The sequence below is a fragment of the Biomphalaria glabrata genome, chromosome 8 (assembly GCF_947242115.1).
Source record: "Biomphalaria glabrata chromosome 8, xgBioGlab47.1, whole genome shotgun sequence".
NCBI lineage: Eukaryota > Metazoa > Mollusca > Gastropoda > Planorbidae > Biomphalaria > Biomphalaria glabrata.
Window position 1 is genome coordinate 15675727 of NC_074718.1, and position 17142 is coordinate 15692868.

Genomic DNA, 17142 nt, shown 5'->3' on the forward strand with positions numbered 1-17142 from the left:
TCTTCAAGACAAAACCACCATAAAGATTTACATAAAAATTTGGAATTAAGTTCGTTTTTTTTTTAAATTAGTAACTAAAACATTGATAATAGATCTAGATGTACCATCTTTCTTATTTTAAGCATTATAATTATAAAATACTCTTTGATGTGTAACTCGTTTTTTGTAACTCTAGATTTTTTTATAATGATATTTTTTTTTATTTCCAAAATTCACACGCCAAACGTGTATACAGTATATATAAAAATTATAAGATTAGTTTAATTTTAATAGATCTACTTGCAATACGCTGACTTTACACACACACACACACACACACAAAATGCCTTTCGGTAATTAGAGTTTACTTTCTTTTTACTTCCGCTATTCATCTATTTTATATAATAAAATTGAGAAACTTACGGATTCTTATAAAATTCAATTTATAGATCTAGTCTAGATTTAATATTTAAAGTTTTAAATCTAGATCTAGCTTTTTAACTAATAATGACAACCGAGATTGAAAATGTAAGCCTTTTGTCATAATTAGATACATTGAGATTGATTATTATTTGAGGTATAAAATAATGTCAAGTTGACAGTCACAGTTCGTGAAGCTGAAGCCAGAATTAGAAAATATTTTTTTTCGGAATAACTTCACTGTCTTGTGTTGAAGACTCGGTCAGGTCAGATGTTGAAGGAGAAAAAAAAGGGGACGGTAGGGTAACGAAAGCACCAACAGAGAAACTCAAAAAAACTAGGCCAAAATTTTCAGTGGGAGGTACCGTACTCAAACATAGCCTAGCGGCCTAGCCAGGTGTGAGTCATCAGCATCCAGAATTTGAAGTTTCCCTTGTAAACTCAGTTACTGTCTTGCCCAGAGATTTTTTTTTTAGGGCATACTCATAGTCATAGGCTAAGGAACTCTTCCTAAAATTCCTTTCTGTGTCCGGTGAATTACTGTGATTTATCGTGTCCTCACTTGTGATAAATTTAGAGAGCCTTTTATAAATTATTATTTAATTTTTCTTTTTGATTTAGATTAGATCTATTTGTAGCCTGGGTATGTACTATAGTAGTGTGACTTTTCTAGTCACCTAGTGACTAGTGTCCTTTTTAAAATTTTTATATTATTTATATTTATTAACTTTAAGAATCTAGATATTATATATAAATATAGATCTACTTTCTATTAAAACATTGTAATGAACTAGTAATAACTTTTACTAGATTTAACTAGATTCTATTGTTAAAATTAAAATTGTTCTGAATTAGAATTTGATTCATTATTATTCTGATAAAATTATATACAACTCTATAACTATAACTGTATTGTATTAAAAGTAAGGTAGAAGTATCTATACTAGAAATCTAATCTAGATTATTTTGAAGTATTTAAAATTTGAATATATATTTTTCTAGAATCTAGATATTAGTATTAGAAGTTCAGTTTGAGAATGAGTATGAGTCTTGACTCTGTCAAAATCAAAAGACTGACTAGAGTCACTAGATCTAGAATCTAGATCTATTAAATCTATACAAGTCAAGACGAGTGTAATCTATAGACTATATAGACACTGTCTAGGTTCCAGATAGATCTAATACTATTATAAAAAAAAATATATATCTAAAAATCTAGATTTATAGTCTATAATAATTATATAAGATATATTTTGTCTAGTAGTCTAGTTAGATTCTAGATCTATAGATTAGACTGTCACTAGTCACTAGAGTTCACTAGACTGACTAGTGACTAGACCTATGTCCTATTCTATAGTATATAGAATAATATAGATGTTATTGTTGTAAAATAATTCTATTATTACTAGACTCTAGTGTAGTGTAGGATATAGATCTAGCTTAAAAGCTCATTGAGTACAATTTAACTTTCTGTAAACTTCACTAAGTAAAGTTTGAGTGGAACTTTAAAGAAATGAATTTTCTATTATTATAATCTATTGATATATATATATATATATAATCATGTAATGTTAGATTTACTAATAAAAATAAGTAAAATAATTATAAAAATTTTTTTACTTTTGCCTAGATTTAGATAGAACTAGACTTTTTACAGAGCTTCTAAATATCAAGTCACTCTGTTTGTCTGGTGATAGATTTTGTACATTTACATAATTTCTCCCACTTCTCTTTCTTATAGCAAGTTGAAAATTTGAACAATTATTCATTGCCTAACTAAAGATAATTCCAACAATTATTTTATCAATTAGTCATAATTAATTAATAATGTTTTTATATGACTGAACTTCAATAACCTTTTGTTTGTTATCAGAAAATGTTTTATTTGGTATAGAGTTAATGATTTATGTATAATAAATTGATGTAATAAAACCAAAATTTAATTTAAAATTTATGGAAATTGAAAATTAAAACTTACAGACTGTGGACAAGACCCAATAGATTTCATTATAACTATATCTAGACAATATCTTGGTAATATTTTATGATCCAAATTGAAATAAAAATTTTTTTTATAATAACTTAATATATATATAAATATATAGTTCGTCCATCATGGTTCGATGATGACCACTTTGTCAAAAAAAAAATATATATATAATATAATTTGAAATGATTGTCTTGAGCTAATTATCCCATTTCACTATCCTGAAAATTAATAATAAAAAAAAAAGAGCCTTTTTAACCCCTACTCTTTAAAAACATCATTTCTGGTAAAAACACATTGAAAATGAAAAAGAAATTTGGATGTTTTACATAGGGAAGCTATTCATGAGTACATTTTCAGCAATAAAAAAATTTTTTTGGGAGGAAAGAAAACAAAATATTTGACTTTTTATACATGGATGGTAATATCTTTGATTCGACTGAATGAATAGTGTCAAATCAACACTGGCATTGTTGATAAGGAGAGAAAAAGTTCATTGTGTTGCTATACTCGATTGTAAATGAAACAAGCAAAATATAAAAAATCCTTAAAAAAAAAAACCTTGTCTAAGAGTAAGAACTCCGTACCTATAATTATATTACTCGGTGATGTAGAGCTTATTTTCCTTTTTGATATTCAACAAAATAATTAATTACCAAAAATTAATTGACTAATTGGTTTTTTTTTTTTTATTGATTCATGTTTTGTTAAGGAGAATAAATAATTGTTAAAAGTTTCAACTTGATCCTAGAATGGGTGTAGGAGAAATAACATACAATTATTAAAGGGGACAAAACCTGACATATCTGTGAATACTGAAGGATTAATTTCCTTTGTTTGTATCAACCAAAATAATTAATTGTATCAGACAAAATAATTAATTATTAGTAATTGACTAATTTATTTATATTTTTTTAATTGATTCAAGTATTCTCTGTGCCAGTGTTACCCAAAGTTCTGTAAATGCTGAGTTCCCCTCCCCCCACACACACTTTGATTTATTAACAAAACATAAGAAATGGGTATCTAAAAAAAAATCAGCATATACCCCCTCCAAAGTCTTCCCTTGCACCTGGAGGTACGCGTACCCCACTTTGGGAAACACTGCTCTATGCCACTGAATAGTTGTTGAAAGTTTCAGCGTGATCCAAGGATGGTTGTGGGAGAGGTAACATTCTCAAACTTTTGACCAGACAGAGTTTTATCACTTTTTTTTCTTTTATATTGTTACGAATCTCACTATCCAGGCTCTCTGCAAACTGCACCATACACCACCAATTTAAAGAACTTGACAAGTCAGGGCTCCAAAATAACGTAAAGGTTTAATGTCCATAAATAACAGCCAATACTGTACAATTGGCAGCACGTAGAACAGTACAAATAGCTCTGCGATAACAAATATCTCTCCAATAACACCGTTCCGCCGTATCAAGTCTTGCACTGGCCTCTCCGTCTCGTTCCGGGCTTGCACTGGGTTCAACAGTTCGGGACTGACTTCACACACTTGGGCTCGTTGTGTCGGACTCGATCACAGACCAAGATCAAGACGCCGTTCGTCTCAACTGTACTTGACAGTACTCCGCACTGAACCATCGTAATGCTCCGTACAGAACCACACCGTTGAACTGTGCTGTAGTCGACCGTGTTCTGAACTCCTGTCGTGAACCCGCTTTCTGAACCGTTTTGACTGCGTCACCTCCGCTCTTATATAGGGTCCCTACTGGCCTTCTCGAACCGGACAGAACGCTGCTCGACGTTTCTAGGTGGTCAGATGACTACAACTACCCCTGAGCTCTGTTCACGTCGGCGATCCTTCCCGAACTCTCTTGTTGACACTCGTCTCGGCCGATCGTCGTAACTCGTCACGGTTGACCGCTCGTCTAGCGCTTTCCTGGGGCGATTTGAATCGGCTGACTACACACACACCACTACCCCCATTTGTGCCACCACCAGGTTTATAACAATATAAAAAAAATAGCATCAACATATGGCAAAAACTATAAAAACAAAAAATAAACAAGAAGATCTTCTGGTTCAGAGTCTTTAGATAGCTGTCAGGAAAAGCCATTAAACATTGTGCATTGTGTAATCATTATTATAAAAGGCAGTAAATTAGAAAAATCCTATGCTTTTGACAGACAGTTCTGGTATCTCAAACAGCTTTAGATCAGTGATGCATATTTATGTATCTGAGAAGAGACTTCCCTGTTTTTAGTATTACCATGTCCTTTTTTGTTAAGAAGTTGAAAACTAGCACTGTTAGTTAGCTTGTTTCACAATTTTTATAACATAAAATATATTTTTTTGGTATAGCAATATGGTGGAGGAGTTGTTTTTTTAAATAAATTCCTTCTGGTAGTCATACTATTTTCTGCATCTTGATATCCAGAAAGTTCATGTATAACATTATCATTATGTTACATTTCAGTGACCAGCTTTGATAGCAATACTTTTCGATTACAGTGCACTTATAATCAAATTCTTTTTTTCCAGTTACCTGCTAAATCACTTGCAGACATGGTCCGAACCTTAAACTTAACTGGTCATGTTGGTTTTGACAGCCTTCCTGATCAACTGGTCAATAAGTCCGTATCACAAGGATTTTGTTTTAACATTCTTTGTGTTGGTGAGTTGGGTTTATTGTTTATTTGTAAGGTTTTTGTAATGGTTGTTTTGTTTTGCTCAAGAGAATGTCAAAATAACATTACAATGGAACATTCACTTTAACTCATACTAAAGACACCAATGATTTGATTATTTACTTATTATTTTCAAGCTTTTTAGATTATTTTTTTATTCCTTACAATTTTATTATTTTTTAAATGTTTTCATTTATTTAATCACCACATTACTACATACAGAATATGAGTTGAAATGAAAAAAAAAATTGATCAAAATTAATAAGCAAAGCTTACTTACACATATACTATTTTAAACATTTTGTTGATATAAAAAAAACACATAAATATTGTCAATGTTTTTCTCTCGTAAATTTATTGTTTAATATAGATTTAAAAAAAAAAAAAACCTAGTGAACCAAAAATTTAACAAATATTTTTAAAAATTTATGTTCAGCTACTTCATTTTTTGCCACATTTAATTACAGAGCATGATTAAGTTAAGAAAATATTTCACTCCATAATTTAACATAAGTAGATTTCTGTACATCCAAAGAAGGCCTTTTTTTCAAATGAATTTTTTTTTTCTCTTTTATTTCACTAGGTGAGACTGGAATTGGTAAGTCCACCATGATGGACACTCTTTTTAATACCAACTTTGACTCAACACCAAGCAACCATGATCTCCCAGGAGTCAAACTTAAAGCCCATACTTATGGTAGGGTTTTAGCTTTCTTTCTAATGTGTTCAGTACATTTCTAGGAAAGAGTTCAATGACATGAAAGTTAATTATGACATACTTTGTCTAGATCTAACTAGCCTGTATTGTTCCTGCTAATGTCTTGTCAACTGCTACTATGAACTATTTTTTCAAGGCTAATGATCAACAGAATTATATTTTAACATTTGTCTTTAAAAAAAAATACAGATGAACTAATAGGAGAGAAGGAGACAAGATCAACCTATAGGAGGATTGTTTGAAGATTTGATTTTCAATGGTTAGGGTTGAACTTTTGAGGTTTTCTTCTTCTAGCCAGCTTTTTTTGCTTCTGAGCTGTAGACTCTTCTGCCAAGAAAAAACCTAGTGTGCTGTTTTTTATCAGTTGTTCAGCACTGGCATACAGTGTGGGTTTTGTTGGGCTGTTGTGGAAGTAAGGTCTACCTAAAGTGAATAGGGGCATTCAAAGGCGATTTGCTTCACATTTCATAAGGATGGGTGCTGTGTCTGTAGAGAGGTGGGTGGGTTTGTGAGATCTAGTCTGCTAAGGTAATAATTTAAAGTGTATGTCCTGTTTTTAGTTTTTTAGATTGTAGATTGCTCTTTGCAGGTGGAGGAAATTAACACTGTTTCTTCAGCCCTACACTGAATTAATTTTTTTAAGTTCAAGAACTCTCTCCCCCCCCCCCCCCCCCAATATTTTTAATGTTGCCAATTGAAACATGTATTTTTTACCACACATATCATTACCTGTATTTACTGTGCCCTAGAATAGAATGTGTCTGTGTTCACCTCTCAGTGTGTAGTAAGAAACTGTTCCTAGTTAAATTACTTTGTTTTAGTTTTTGGTGTCTATATCCCAATTTATGATTAGATAAGTTTCGTCAAATATTCCCAGCAAAAAAAAATGGTTTAGATCAAATGTGTCAGTTTAGATGAAAAAAAAAAGGAATGAACAGCTTTCAAGTTTGAAAGTAGCTCATTTTCAAGGTAGGAAGATTCTGGCAAGATAAAAAAAAATTGAAGTGGGTAAACATTTCAGATTTGAATGAAAGTAACGTTCGTTTGAAGTTGACTGTAGTCGATACTGTTGCTTTTGGTGATCAAATCAATAAGGACTCTAGGTAAGGTCTTAACAACAGTTATTACATTCTGGCTTGGGATTTTTGTGGGCAGATTGCAGAACTGTGTGTCTCCTAAAACCATTTGAATTATCTAGGACTAACTCTCATGTTTCTATATTTGTCACTAACAATTTAGACTCAACATTATTCAACTTGCTTGTTGTGATAATCAACACAGTTTCAGTAGATTTGATCTTTTATTAAAGTTGAGCTATTGTTTCTAGTATATAATGTTAATTGTGATGTCAATAATATAAAAATATCATTATTGCACATATTAGATCATTATTGTTATTACAGTTAGTATGAATAAAGATAGTAATTTTCTGCAGTCTACTCCAGGCTTTTGCTCATTTCCACAATATCCATTTGACCTAGCATTCCACCTTCTTCAGTTGCATGACCAAATGTTGAGCTTTACAATTGTATTATTATTTTGCAGGACTACTGTTAACAGATAATAGTTTGCACTATTTCTCAACTTTTATAATCACATGATCTTTGTAAATATGTTACTTTTATATGGAACACTTGTAATATAATCATCTTTCACATGATTAAAAAAGATCCATTTTTGTTTTGGTACTGTAATCTTTTGTTTTCCTTTGTAAAATAATGTCACTGGTATTTTCTTTCCTTCATTTATAACTAATGAATGGCTGTCTCCTAGTCTTGACTCATCTGTCCTATTTCAGAATTACGGGAAAAGAATGTGCTTTTAAAGCTGACCTTGGTGGATTCTGTAGGGTTTGGGGATCAGATTAACAAAGAAGATAGGTGAGGTCCTAGACCAAATAGCTGTTGTTTTGTGATCATGTGATAGTACTGCCAGCTGTATTAACTGGAAGAAATTCTCTTACGGCATTATGTGCAATATCATCCACATCATCAGCAGTAGCTCTTAGTACTCTAGCTAGTTCTCATTCTAACAGACTAGTGGTACTAAATTCCTTACTGTTTGTTGGGACAGTGTTTAAATGCTCTGATTTGTTAACATTAGCAAAGAAAACTAACACTGCTTAGTTAAGGAAGCTAGTTCAGAAATATTTAATCACTTTCTCGTAGTACACTAATAATAGCACTAGTTAACTAATATTTGCTTTTAAATAACGCATGGCATTCAAAAATTTAAGGTTTTAGCTTATTTCAATATAAATATAGCTTACACCATAAAATATTTTGAATAATTTCTATACTAAATTATTAAAATGTGATTAGCTTGAGAATGAACTATGAATTATTAAATAGGAAGTACTTTTAAAAAAAAAAATAGCATGCTTTTTTTATGCTTAATGTTTGAAACATTGCAATTTATGCCAATACCTGCTTTTTGCTGTTGCTAATGTTGTTAATTTGTATGCTTTGTTATTAGCACAGAGTTGGCCTGTCTCATAAAAAAAACCTTTATTAGAATAAAATATTTAATACTTGTTAATTTAATTTATCTGAAATAATTGAATTTGAAATAAAAATAACAATATTCTTAGTTGTTTTATTTCTGAACAAGTTTAAAACTATTGGTTGTTTCTTAAATGATTTGAGTGTTCCTTGAACTTTTAGCTGGAAGCCAATAGTAGACTACATTGATGCTCAGTTTGATGCATACCTTCACGAAGAGCTTAAGATCAAACGAATGCTGCATACATATCATGACACCAGAGTTCATGCCTGTCTTTACTTCATTGCCCCAACTGGACATTCGTAAGCACTTTGTTGTTTGACTTTCTTATTTAATTGTTTTCAACTGTCTTTTGACCCAAGCAAATAAATGATGTGAATAATTCCAACTATCTATGACATTCAAATTTAGGCTGAAGGCTCTGGATCTAGTGACTATGCAAAAAATGGACAGCAAAGTGAACATCATTCCAGTCATAGCTAAAGCAGACACAATCACAAAAACAGAACTCACCAAATTTAAAGCCAAGGTAGGAATAAGTTGCATTTTGATTACCTAATAGTATCATTAATGTTAAATTTTGACTTCACATTGTTTTTAGTAGGATTGAAAACTTAACCATTATTCTGAATTTAATTATTACACCAAAAATGTCCTAATTTGCCATTGTTTAATACTTTTACAGGAACTTTTTAAAAAAATTTTCGGACACTTTGAATTTAATTTAAGGTTTTTTTTTGCTTCATTCGAAAATAGCAAACATTGTCAGTTCTCAATTTTCTCCTTTCTTATTATGAGGTTGGACAGAGTTCACACTATATAATATATACTTTAGAAATAAAGGAAAGTAGGAAATACTTGGTCCTTTTTATTTAGCCATCTGTATTGCTAATGACTGAGTTGATATTTTTTAATTAGTATGAATAGTATATTAGGGCAAATAATGTTACATTTACTTGTATATTTAACTGCTAACAAACAAATCTTATTGCAAGAAGTAACTTACTTAAACATAAGAATTTATTAAAATGTGTCACTGAAACTAGAATCCCTCTATCCACATGATCACACAGCTCACCATGTTCCAATACATTGTATTATGATTTTAATATAAGACCTTTCACTTCAGCTGATGGCAGAGCTGGTCGCCAACAACGTTCAGATTTACCAGTTTCCTACTGATGACGAGACTGTTGCTGAGACAAACACTGTGATGAATGTAAGTTGTCATTATGTGGCAAGTATTTGGTAAAATGTCACAGCCTGGTTCTTGTTGTAGGCGTGATGACGCGAATGTCTCTGTGTGTTGTAGATACCTCTTCTGGTACTACCATAAAGTTCTTTTTAACCAAATACTTTCTTACACGCACTAGATTTGCAAGTGCGTAAGAACACTAATATACTTAACTCTCCAACGACAACATTTAGAATCATTAATAAACACACTGGTAGCAGACATGGATTTTATTACGTACAAAATATAAATCACAAAAGATATTGGCGACTTCAGCCATTAGAAATTATACATCCAGTTTCTCACTTAATTTATCCAATGAAATACGTATACAACACAGTAATAACTCTATGATCATATATTATACCCAAGGAGATAATAACGCTCCTCTCTCTACAAGAGACCAACCTCAACTGAGGTGTTCACCTCGTGGTCATTTCCTGACCAAGAAAGATCTCGTGCTGACCGCACGGAATAGTTAAGTGACTACTAGTCACCAAATGTTGCAAGGGTTCTAAAACTGATATATGACATAAAAGTAATAATACTTTTAGTGTTTATTTAAACTTGTTCTAAGCTCTATATTTTTACTCTATTAGCAACATCTACCGTTCGCTGTTGTTGGAAGTAATGATGAAGTCAAGATAGGCAATAAAATGGTTAAAGCCAGGCAGTATCCCTGGGGAACAGTACAAGGTCAGTTTCTGTATTGGTTTATTTGGTGCATTTATAAACTGGCTATGCTATGTTGAACTGTAATCACTAGTGTGAAACATTGTTTATGTTGTTGTTGTTTTGTTTCCAAATATTTGGATGTTGCCAGTGGAGAATGAGAACCATTGCGACTTTGTCAAACTAAGAGAAATGTTGATCAGGACAAACATGGAAGATCTAAGGGAGATGACTCACTCAAAACACTTTGAGCTGTACAGACGACACAAGCTTGAAGAAATGGGCTTCTCTGACTCAGAATCTCGAAGGTAACACAGTTAAACATTTTACTTCAATTATAAATTCTTCAATTCTATCTCATTTTTTTTTTAAATATTGTTATTGTGGGGACTGTGGAAACATGATAAGCACAAGTGTAGAGGTCAGAGAGAGAGTGTGATGTTTATTGTCTTAGAATATATAAATTACATTGGACTAACCAAGGAAGTTAGTTGTGGTTCATCTAGGTAGTGATATATCTTGTCATTGTAATATGATATGGTTGGATGACTTTGAGACGCAAACAATAAGAATTTTTAAGTGCGGTGAAGGATTGATGTGTTTTGTACCTACCCTTTTGTTAATTAAGCAGATGAATATGCAAATTTAATGGTTGACCAAAATGTATTTTAAGTCTTTTGTTATATTTAGGCTTACTTTGAGGTAGTTATTAAAAGCTAAGTTTATTTGTTTGTTAGCTTGTCAGAAACCTATGAACAAAAACGCCAAGAACACATCACTATGCTGCAGAAGAAAGAAGATGAAATGAGACAAATGTTTGTCATCCGAGTCAAAGAAAAAGAAGCTGAACTCAAGGAGGCAGAGAAAGAAGTAAGACTTTTATTTGCCTCTGGGCAGTTTTCATTTTTAATCACTAACTTGTATTTAGTGTCCTATCTGTGTTAAAAAAAAATGTAAATAGTCCACATATATAGCTCGTCCTTCCCAGACAAAGATGAGCACATTTCTTATGAACTCGAAAATGGCTTGCTTTGTAAAGCCTGCTACATACAGGGCATGCCTGGCTCTGCTGCAGATGTCAACTTCTTTCCTCAGTTTTTTTTTTTTTTTTTTTGTGATCTCCTGGCCATGTATTTTAAAACTCCGACACTCATAGCTTCACTCTATGAGGAGCAATCAAGAACTATTGTTTCCTGGCAGTGGATGTCAATTTCACACTTCTTGAGGGAGCTCTTGAGGGTTTCTTTATTTTGTTTGTGCTGACCTTTGATAGAGCTTTCTAGCTCTCAACTCCCCATAAAAAGTCTTTTGGGGAGGCAATTTTCAGGCATACAGACTACATGTCCCACCGATATCATAATTGGGATTTTTCTTTAACATAGAACTAACGTTTAAATGCTAATTAATCACATTTTTTAAAACCCAATTAATGTACTACTCTGTGTATTTTCTTGAATAGTTGTTTATAACTTATCATCTGGTTGTTACGTCTTATTATATGAAGAGACTCTTTTAACGATACACCAACACAAAACAACAACGTCCTATTTTATAAACACTTTAATCTTCCTTGACACTATAAACACTATTTAGTTTCTATTCCTCCATTTCATTTGCACCATTCCACATTTACACTACGATGCGCGCACGTAACACTGGTGTTGCTATTTTATCTTCCTAAATTGCACAATACAATATCAACATATTTAAATGTTGTTTGCAAACTACACAACGGCCAACAATTTTTAATTGGTTAACTTATTGTACTGTATGCATTAGCTGTTTCAGAACTTCCTATTGCAGGATGTTTTATCACTGGCTTAGTTTAGGCTAAATTGAAAAGTCACACACAAACTGTCTGTAGCTTTTATTTTCTTCTCTCCTGTAGCTCCACAACAGATTTGATGCCCTCAAGAGGCAGCACACTGAAGAGAAACGTAAGCTAGAGGAGAGCAAAAAGAAACTGGATGATGAGATGAATCTCTTTGCTCAGCAGAAGGCACAAGTCCAGGCTCACACTTCCACCATGACCAAGAAGAAGAAGTAGTTTAGCCTCAATCTTCATCCACTTTCAAAGGCTGCTCTTAATTACCAATAGCTAAAAGTCTTTTTTTTTTTTTTTTTTTTTTTTTTTTTTTTTTACACTTTTTAACAGAATTGCCAAATGTGTTTGATTTTTTTTTTTAGACTAAAGACACAAAAATGAATTTAAAAAAAAAATATTTTTTTATTTATTTTTTTATTGCTAAAAAGTAGAACATATTAATATTTTAATGATTTGTAATAAGAGGGACCATACATCTGCTCCAACCAATTCAATCTTGATATTTATGTTGATTAGTCTGCTTGCAAGACCTACAAGATCACTTAGTTTGCCCTGGTTTTAGTTATTATTGAGATTCCGGCAAAAGATGTTTTCAATATCCAATGGAGATTGACAGCTGTTTGATTGTAATGTTATATTTGTATAATACTTCACTATTTTCTTACTTTGGAGTATTACATCAAAAATGTGTTCATTTTAACTGCCATGTTCTCTACACATTTGACATCAATTTGAGAAGATATACGACCAAGTCTAGTAAAAGCAGTCATTTGGTAAACTAAGTACTAGTAGTCTAGTTCACATTTTAAAAAAAAGTATTTACTCAATAAAATTTTTAAAAAATTACTTTTGATCATTCAGGACCAAAAAAAAAAGTTTCCTGAAGACAGCACAGTTGCTTAAATTAGGAATAAAATGAGTAGTATTTAGTACAACTTTAAAATATGTTTAAGAAAAATAACGATTTATGTTTACCAATTACTGATTTTGTTAGACATGTTCTTGAATTGATCAGTGTACACTAAAATGTCCATTAACCTTTTTATGTAAAATAAATTCACACCTTTAGCTTTTTTCTAACAATAATTTTCTGTTCCATCAAAATTTGCATGCTTTCTATTGTTTAGTTCTGTGTCAGCATTAAATAAAAACATGTAACAATGAACTTGCATTTGCTCTCAATATCTCAATTCTTTTTGTTTCATTTTGTATTACCCATGACTTAACATGCTGGTTTGTTTGTTTTTTTACTCTAGGGACATTTTCTCGCCCACCAGAAGCGTAAAATAATATTGCACTAGTGCTTTGTAAGCCTAGATTGAAGGAACTGGTGGTCCACAAATTATAAATTCTAATCTCTGATGTTCATGCCTTGTAGAATAAAATCAGAATCCCAGACTTTCAGAATGGCTAAAGAAAATAGTGTTCATGTAAAACTGAGACTATGGAGACCAGTTGTCTGCCCATCATTGACCTGAAAGTAGTTGCGCCACTCAGTTCAAAATGTTTGAAGATAAAATAACTGGGGATATTACAACTACATTATTGGAGTTCATTCCCAAACTTTCAATAACATTTTTGTTTCTTAATTTAGAAATGCTGCTACGAATTTACTGTGCAATAAAAAAATAAGATTTTTTGAAAGTATATTTATTTCTTTTCTTGCAGTTGGTCTTCCCACATTTTTAGTTTTTTTGTTTTTTTTTTCATAATTGTCTGCCAAATTTAGAAAAATATTGAAATCTCTCTGACAGAACAATGTTTGAAATTAATAGGACAACATTTTTTTTGTCCTCCTATTTGTGTTTTGATGAAGTGAATTTAAAACATTCTTGTCATTCAAAATTAATTTCTCCACAAAATAAATTTATACTAAAAAAACAAAAACAAAACCAAATTCACTTTTAATTTAGCTCTATCAACTATTTTGTGGCATTATTCTGTGTTTATTGTAAAGCTTTTGTTTTGTTTTATTTTTGTCCAGAAGGATGCACAAATCAACACATTACATTGACTGTATCTGCATGATTCCTAAATAAAACATTTTGTACTCAATGATCCATGTGTCTGTTTTGGTTGGAATATCGGGAGAGTATTTCCTACATTCTTTCTAGTCACAATTCTTTCAAGTTTCAACGATGCTCTGAAGGTGTAAAACTTTGGTAGTAACAATGACATGTACCTTACAGCAACCATTGTATATATAGCAGACGTCTGGATACACTGCAACCTCTGTCATACCAAAATACCGATAGAAAATAAATGTAGCAAGTTAATGGCCCTTTGTTCCGATAAGATCTGCAACCGTTGTAGTAGTACCCTTGCCTCCCAACACTACTTAGCAGTGAGATACATCTGTAATTGTTACAATCAGTGGTGCCTCCCCCCCCCCCCTCTTTTTTTTCTCCTTTAAATTGTAGCATTGTTCCATGGGGAACACCGACTTAGCAGTTGGTGGAGTGGCTTCCAGCCGAATGGAATTGTAATTTTAGTTTAAAATTGGAATCGCAATTCCTCCAGCTGCTTTCCGACATGTCAATGGCTGCTCTCAATTCCTTTAAAGTGCTTGTCATCTCATTTTATCTAATACTGCAAGTGTTGAGAAGTTAGGCTAAGCGGTTAGTAAAATACGATCTAGTAAAGTTTGCATAATCCTTTACCAATGGCTCCACGATCACTGATAGGCCTAATTATCTTTTGAAATGAGGGGTAGCATACACACCTGCTGGTCTGAAGTCACATGGCTTTTTTTTTTCATTACCGGAACTCCGATGTTGCTACAGTTAGCACAAGATTGGTAAAACTCTCTAAGCATGTCTAGGAAAATAGTGAACTGACCATGTCTAACAGAATGCTAATCTACAACACCGGTATAGTAAACACTGGTTCTTTATGGCAGTGAGAGCTAGTCAACATTGGCTCGGACATGTCAAAGGCATGCCAGATTGAAGACTTCCTTACAACATCCTCAATGCTGAGCTTGTTGAGGAAGTCAGACCCAAGAGATTCCCAAAGATAACCTACACAGATGTCTGCAAGCGAGATCTGTGGACTAAATGCATCAAAGAAAGCATTTGGTAGGAAATCAAGCAAGATTGGACAACATGGAGACAGACTGTTCCTGTTGGTACGAACCTCACCGAGAGCAAATGAATGAACCGGTCATAGCCAAGAAAATGAGAGAGAAAGCTGCCCTATTAAATATCCTTAAAACAGGAGCATCCACATGCACAAACTGTGGCAAAGCTCTAGAATCTGCTTCTTTAGTCACATCACATTCTGACCGGACTCAAGAAGAAACTAAAACTAGTGATTTATCAAGGCGCATGAGGCATGATGTGCATTAATCGTCCGTAGAGACAGAAGACATTTTACGGATGGCAACTTTGTCGTGGCTAAGAAATGTCAACTTGTAGCGTGTTCGTAATATATAAATGGAGTTTCGGATCTGTACGGCAGTGGGTCACCCATGATCTTTCCCTTCACAAACTCAAAAACATACTTAGACTTAGGTCCTCCCGCGCCGTTCGGCGCATTGGGCGGCAAGCTGTCTCCATAAAGATCTGTCATTGGCAATGTCTGAAGCCTCCTCCCACCTGGTGTCCACTGTTCTGAGGTCCTCCATGAAGGTGTGACGCCAAGTTATACGGTTCATTTTGTCGTAGAACATGTCCCGCAAACCTCATGCGACGCTCTGTCACAACCTCACTAAGTGTTCGACTCCCAGTTCGGCATAGGACTCCGTTGTTTGAGCCCCGATCTGTGTAACTGACTCCCAAAATCCGTCTCAGCCATTTTTGTTGTGCCACATTTAGTCTCTTTTCAATTTTGACAGATGACTTCCATGTCTCACATGCATATGTTACAGTTCGAATGACGATTGTGTTGAGAAGGTATATTTTTGTTTCGAGTCCAATGGCTTGGCTTGTCCAAACAGGCTGCAGCCTTTGGAAAATGCTCCCTGCCTTTCCTATTCGGCACGCTACGTCATGGTAGGCATCCCCATCATTCGTTGTGATGCTGCCAAGGTAAGGGAACTTGTCCAACTCTTCAATCTTTGACTCGTCAAGTCTGACGGGACACCCTTTGCCTTATATCCCACTCGCAAAATTTTAGTCTTATCCAAGTTTATGCGAAGGCCAATTTTGGGTGCCTCTCTATCTAGGCTCTCCATCATTTCTTGTATGTATTTATTTGTAGCCCCGAGAAGTGCAACGTAGTCGGCGAAGTCCAAGTCCGTCATTCGGTTTTGTTCACGCCATGGAATACCAAAGGCATTCTGGTTCATTGCTCTCCTCATTGTGTAATGAATGGCTAGGATGAAAAGGAAGGGAGTTAAGATGCATATGAAACATACAAATATACATTTTTTATACTAAAATGGCATATTAAATAATTGTAACTTATTTAAAAAATAAGTAATAAGATACAATTTAGAAATACTATAATTCTTTCTTCTAAAAGATGGCTTGCTGTTAGATTAATGTGTTAAAAAGTGGATTTTTTAATTAAAGCTTTCGAAGAAGTGTAGGCCTCCACAAACATTCTGCCCCAGGGCCCTCACATACATAAATCCGGCCCTGGGTGCCCACCAAATCCCTTGGCACGCTGCTATCATTTGATTTCTAGCATCACATTATGTGCATGGTAGGCCTATATTTGCTACAGAAACGGCAAACTTGACACTTGACACATCATGAATATGCACTATTGAAGTAGTCTTGCTGGGATGATAAAGTGTGGGATACAAGGTGGCAACAGACGCCTCCTCCCCCACCTCTCAACATAGCGATGTACCTGAGTTGGGAGAAATTCGACCATTTTAACATTATGTTGTCGAGAAGAATAGTGCTAGCGGAGCATATGTCTTAAATTATATTAACAAAGTTGTGAGTCGATAGTGTTGCAGACGCTTTTCGCGAAAACAATTAACCTTTGAAAAGGTCATAGATATAATAATACTAAGGCTTGTCTTCGAGTCTGAAGATTAGTGAGGAGTGCAGTATTTCCCGTGGCTGCGCAGCCCCAGCTGTGGCCTACATATTTTGCCACATCCAGGGCAAGCATAACCATTGTCTGGAGGTGGTCGATTTAGATGTTCTTTTCGTCTGCGTTTCTTTTGGTCTCAAATGTGTATCCCTCGGCCTTCGTGAGTGACCTCCAGCT

General features: G+C 33.6%; 1 protein-coding gene across 3 annotated transcripts; it reads left to right on the forward strand.

Moving 5' to 3' along the window:
- Positions 1-358: 358 nt before the first annotated feature.
- On the forward strand, positions 359-14031 carry LOC106052208 (septin-11-like). 3 transcript variants are annotated; one of them, XM_056038196.1, is made up of 11 exons: positions 359-507; positions 4880-5012; positions 5609-5722; positions 6765-6846; positions 8407-8547; positions 8657-8774; positions 9375-9464; positions 10079-10175; positions 10303-10459; positions 10889-11021; positions 12040-14031. In XM_056038196.1, the coding sequence occupies exons 1-11, from the start codon at positions 487-489 to the stop codon at positions 12196-12198; spliced, it is 1245 nt and encodes a 414-aa protein (XP_055894171.1). In that variant the 5' UTR covers positions 359-486; the 3' UTR covers positions 12199-14031. The 3 variants fall into 3 exon arrangements, with proteins under 3 accessions (XP_055894171.1, XP_055894170.1, XP_055894172.1); XM_056038195.1 differs by lacking the exon at positions 6765-6846 and adding an exon at positions 7542-7623; XM_056038197.1 differs by lacking the exons at positions 359-507; positions 6765-6846 and adding exons at positions 867-1042; positions 7542-7623.
- The last annotated feature ends 3111 nt before the right edge of the window (positions 14032-17142 follow it).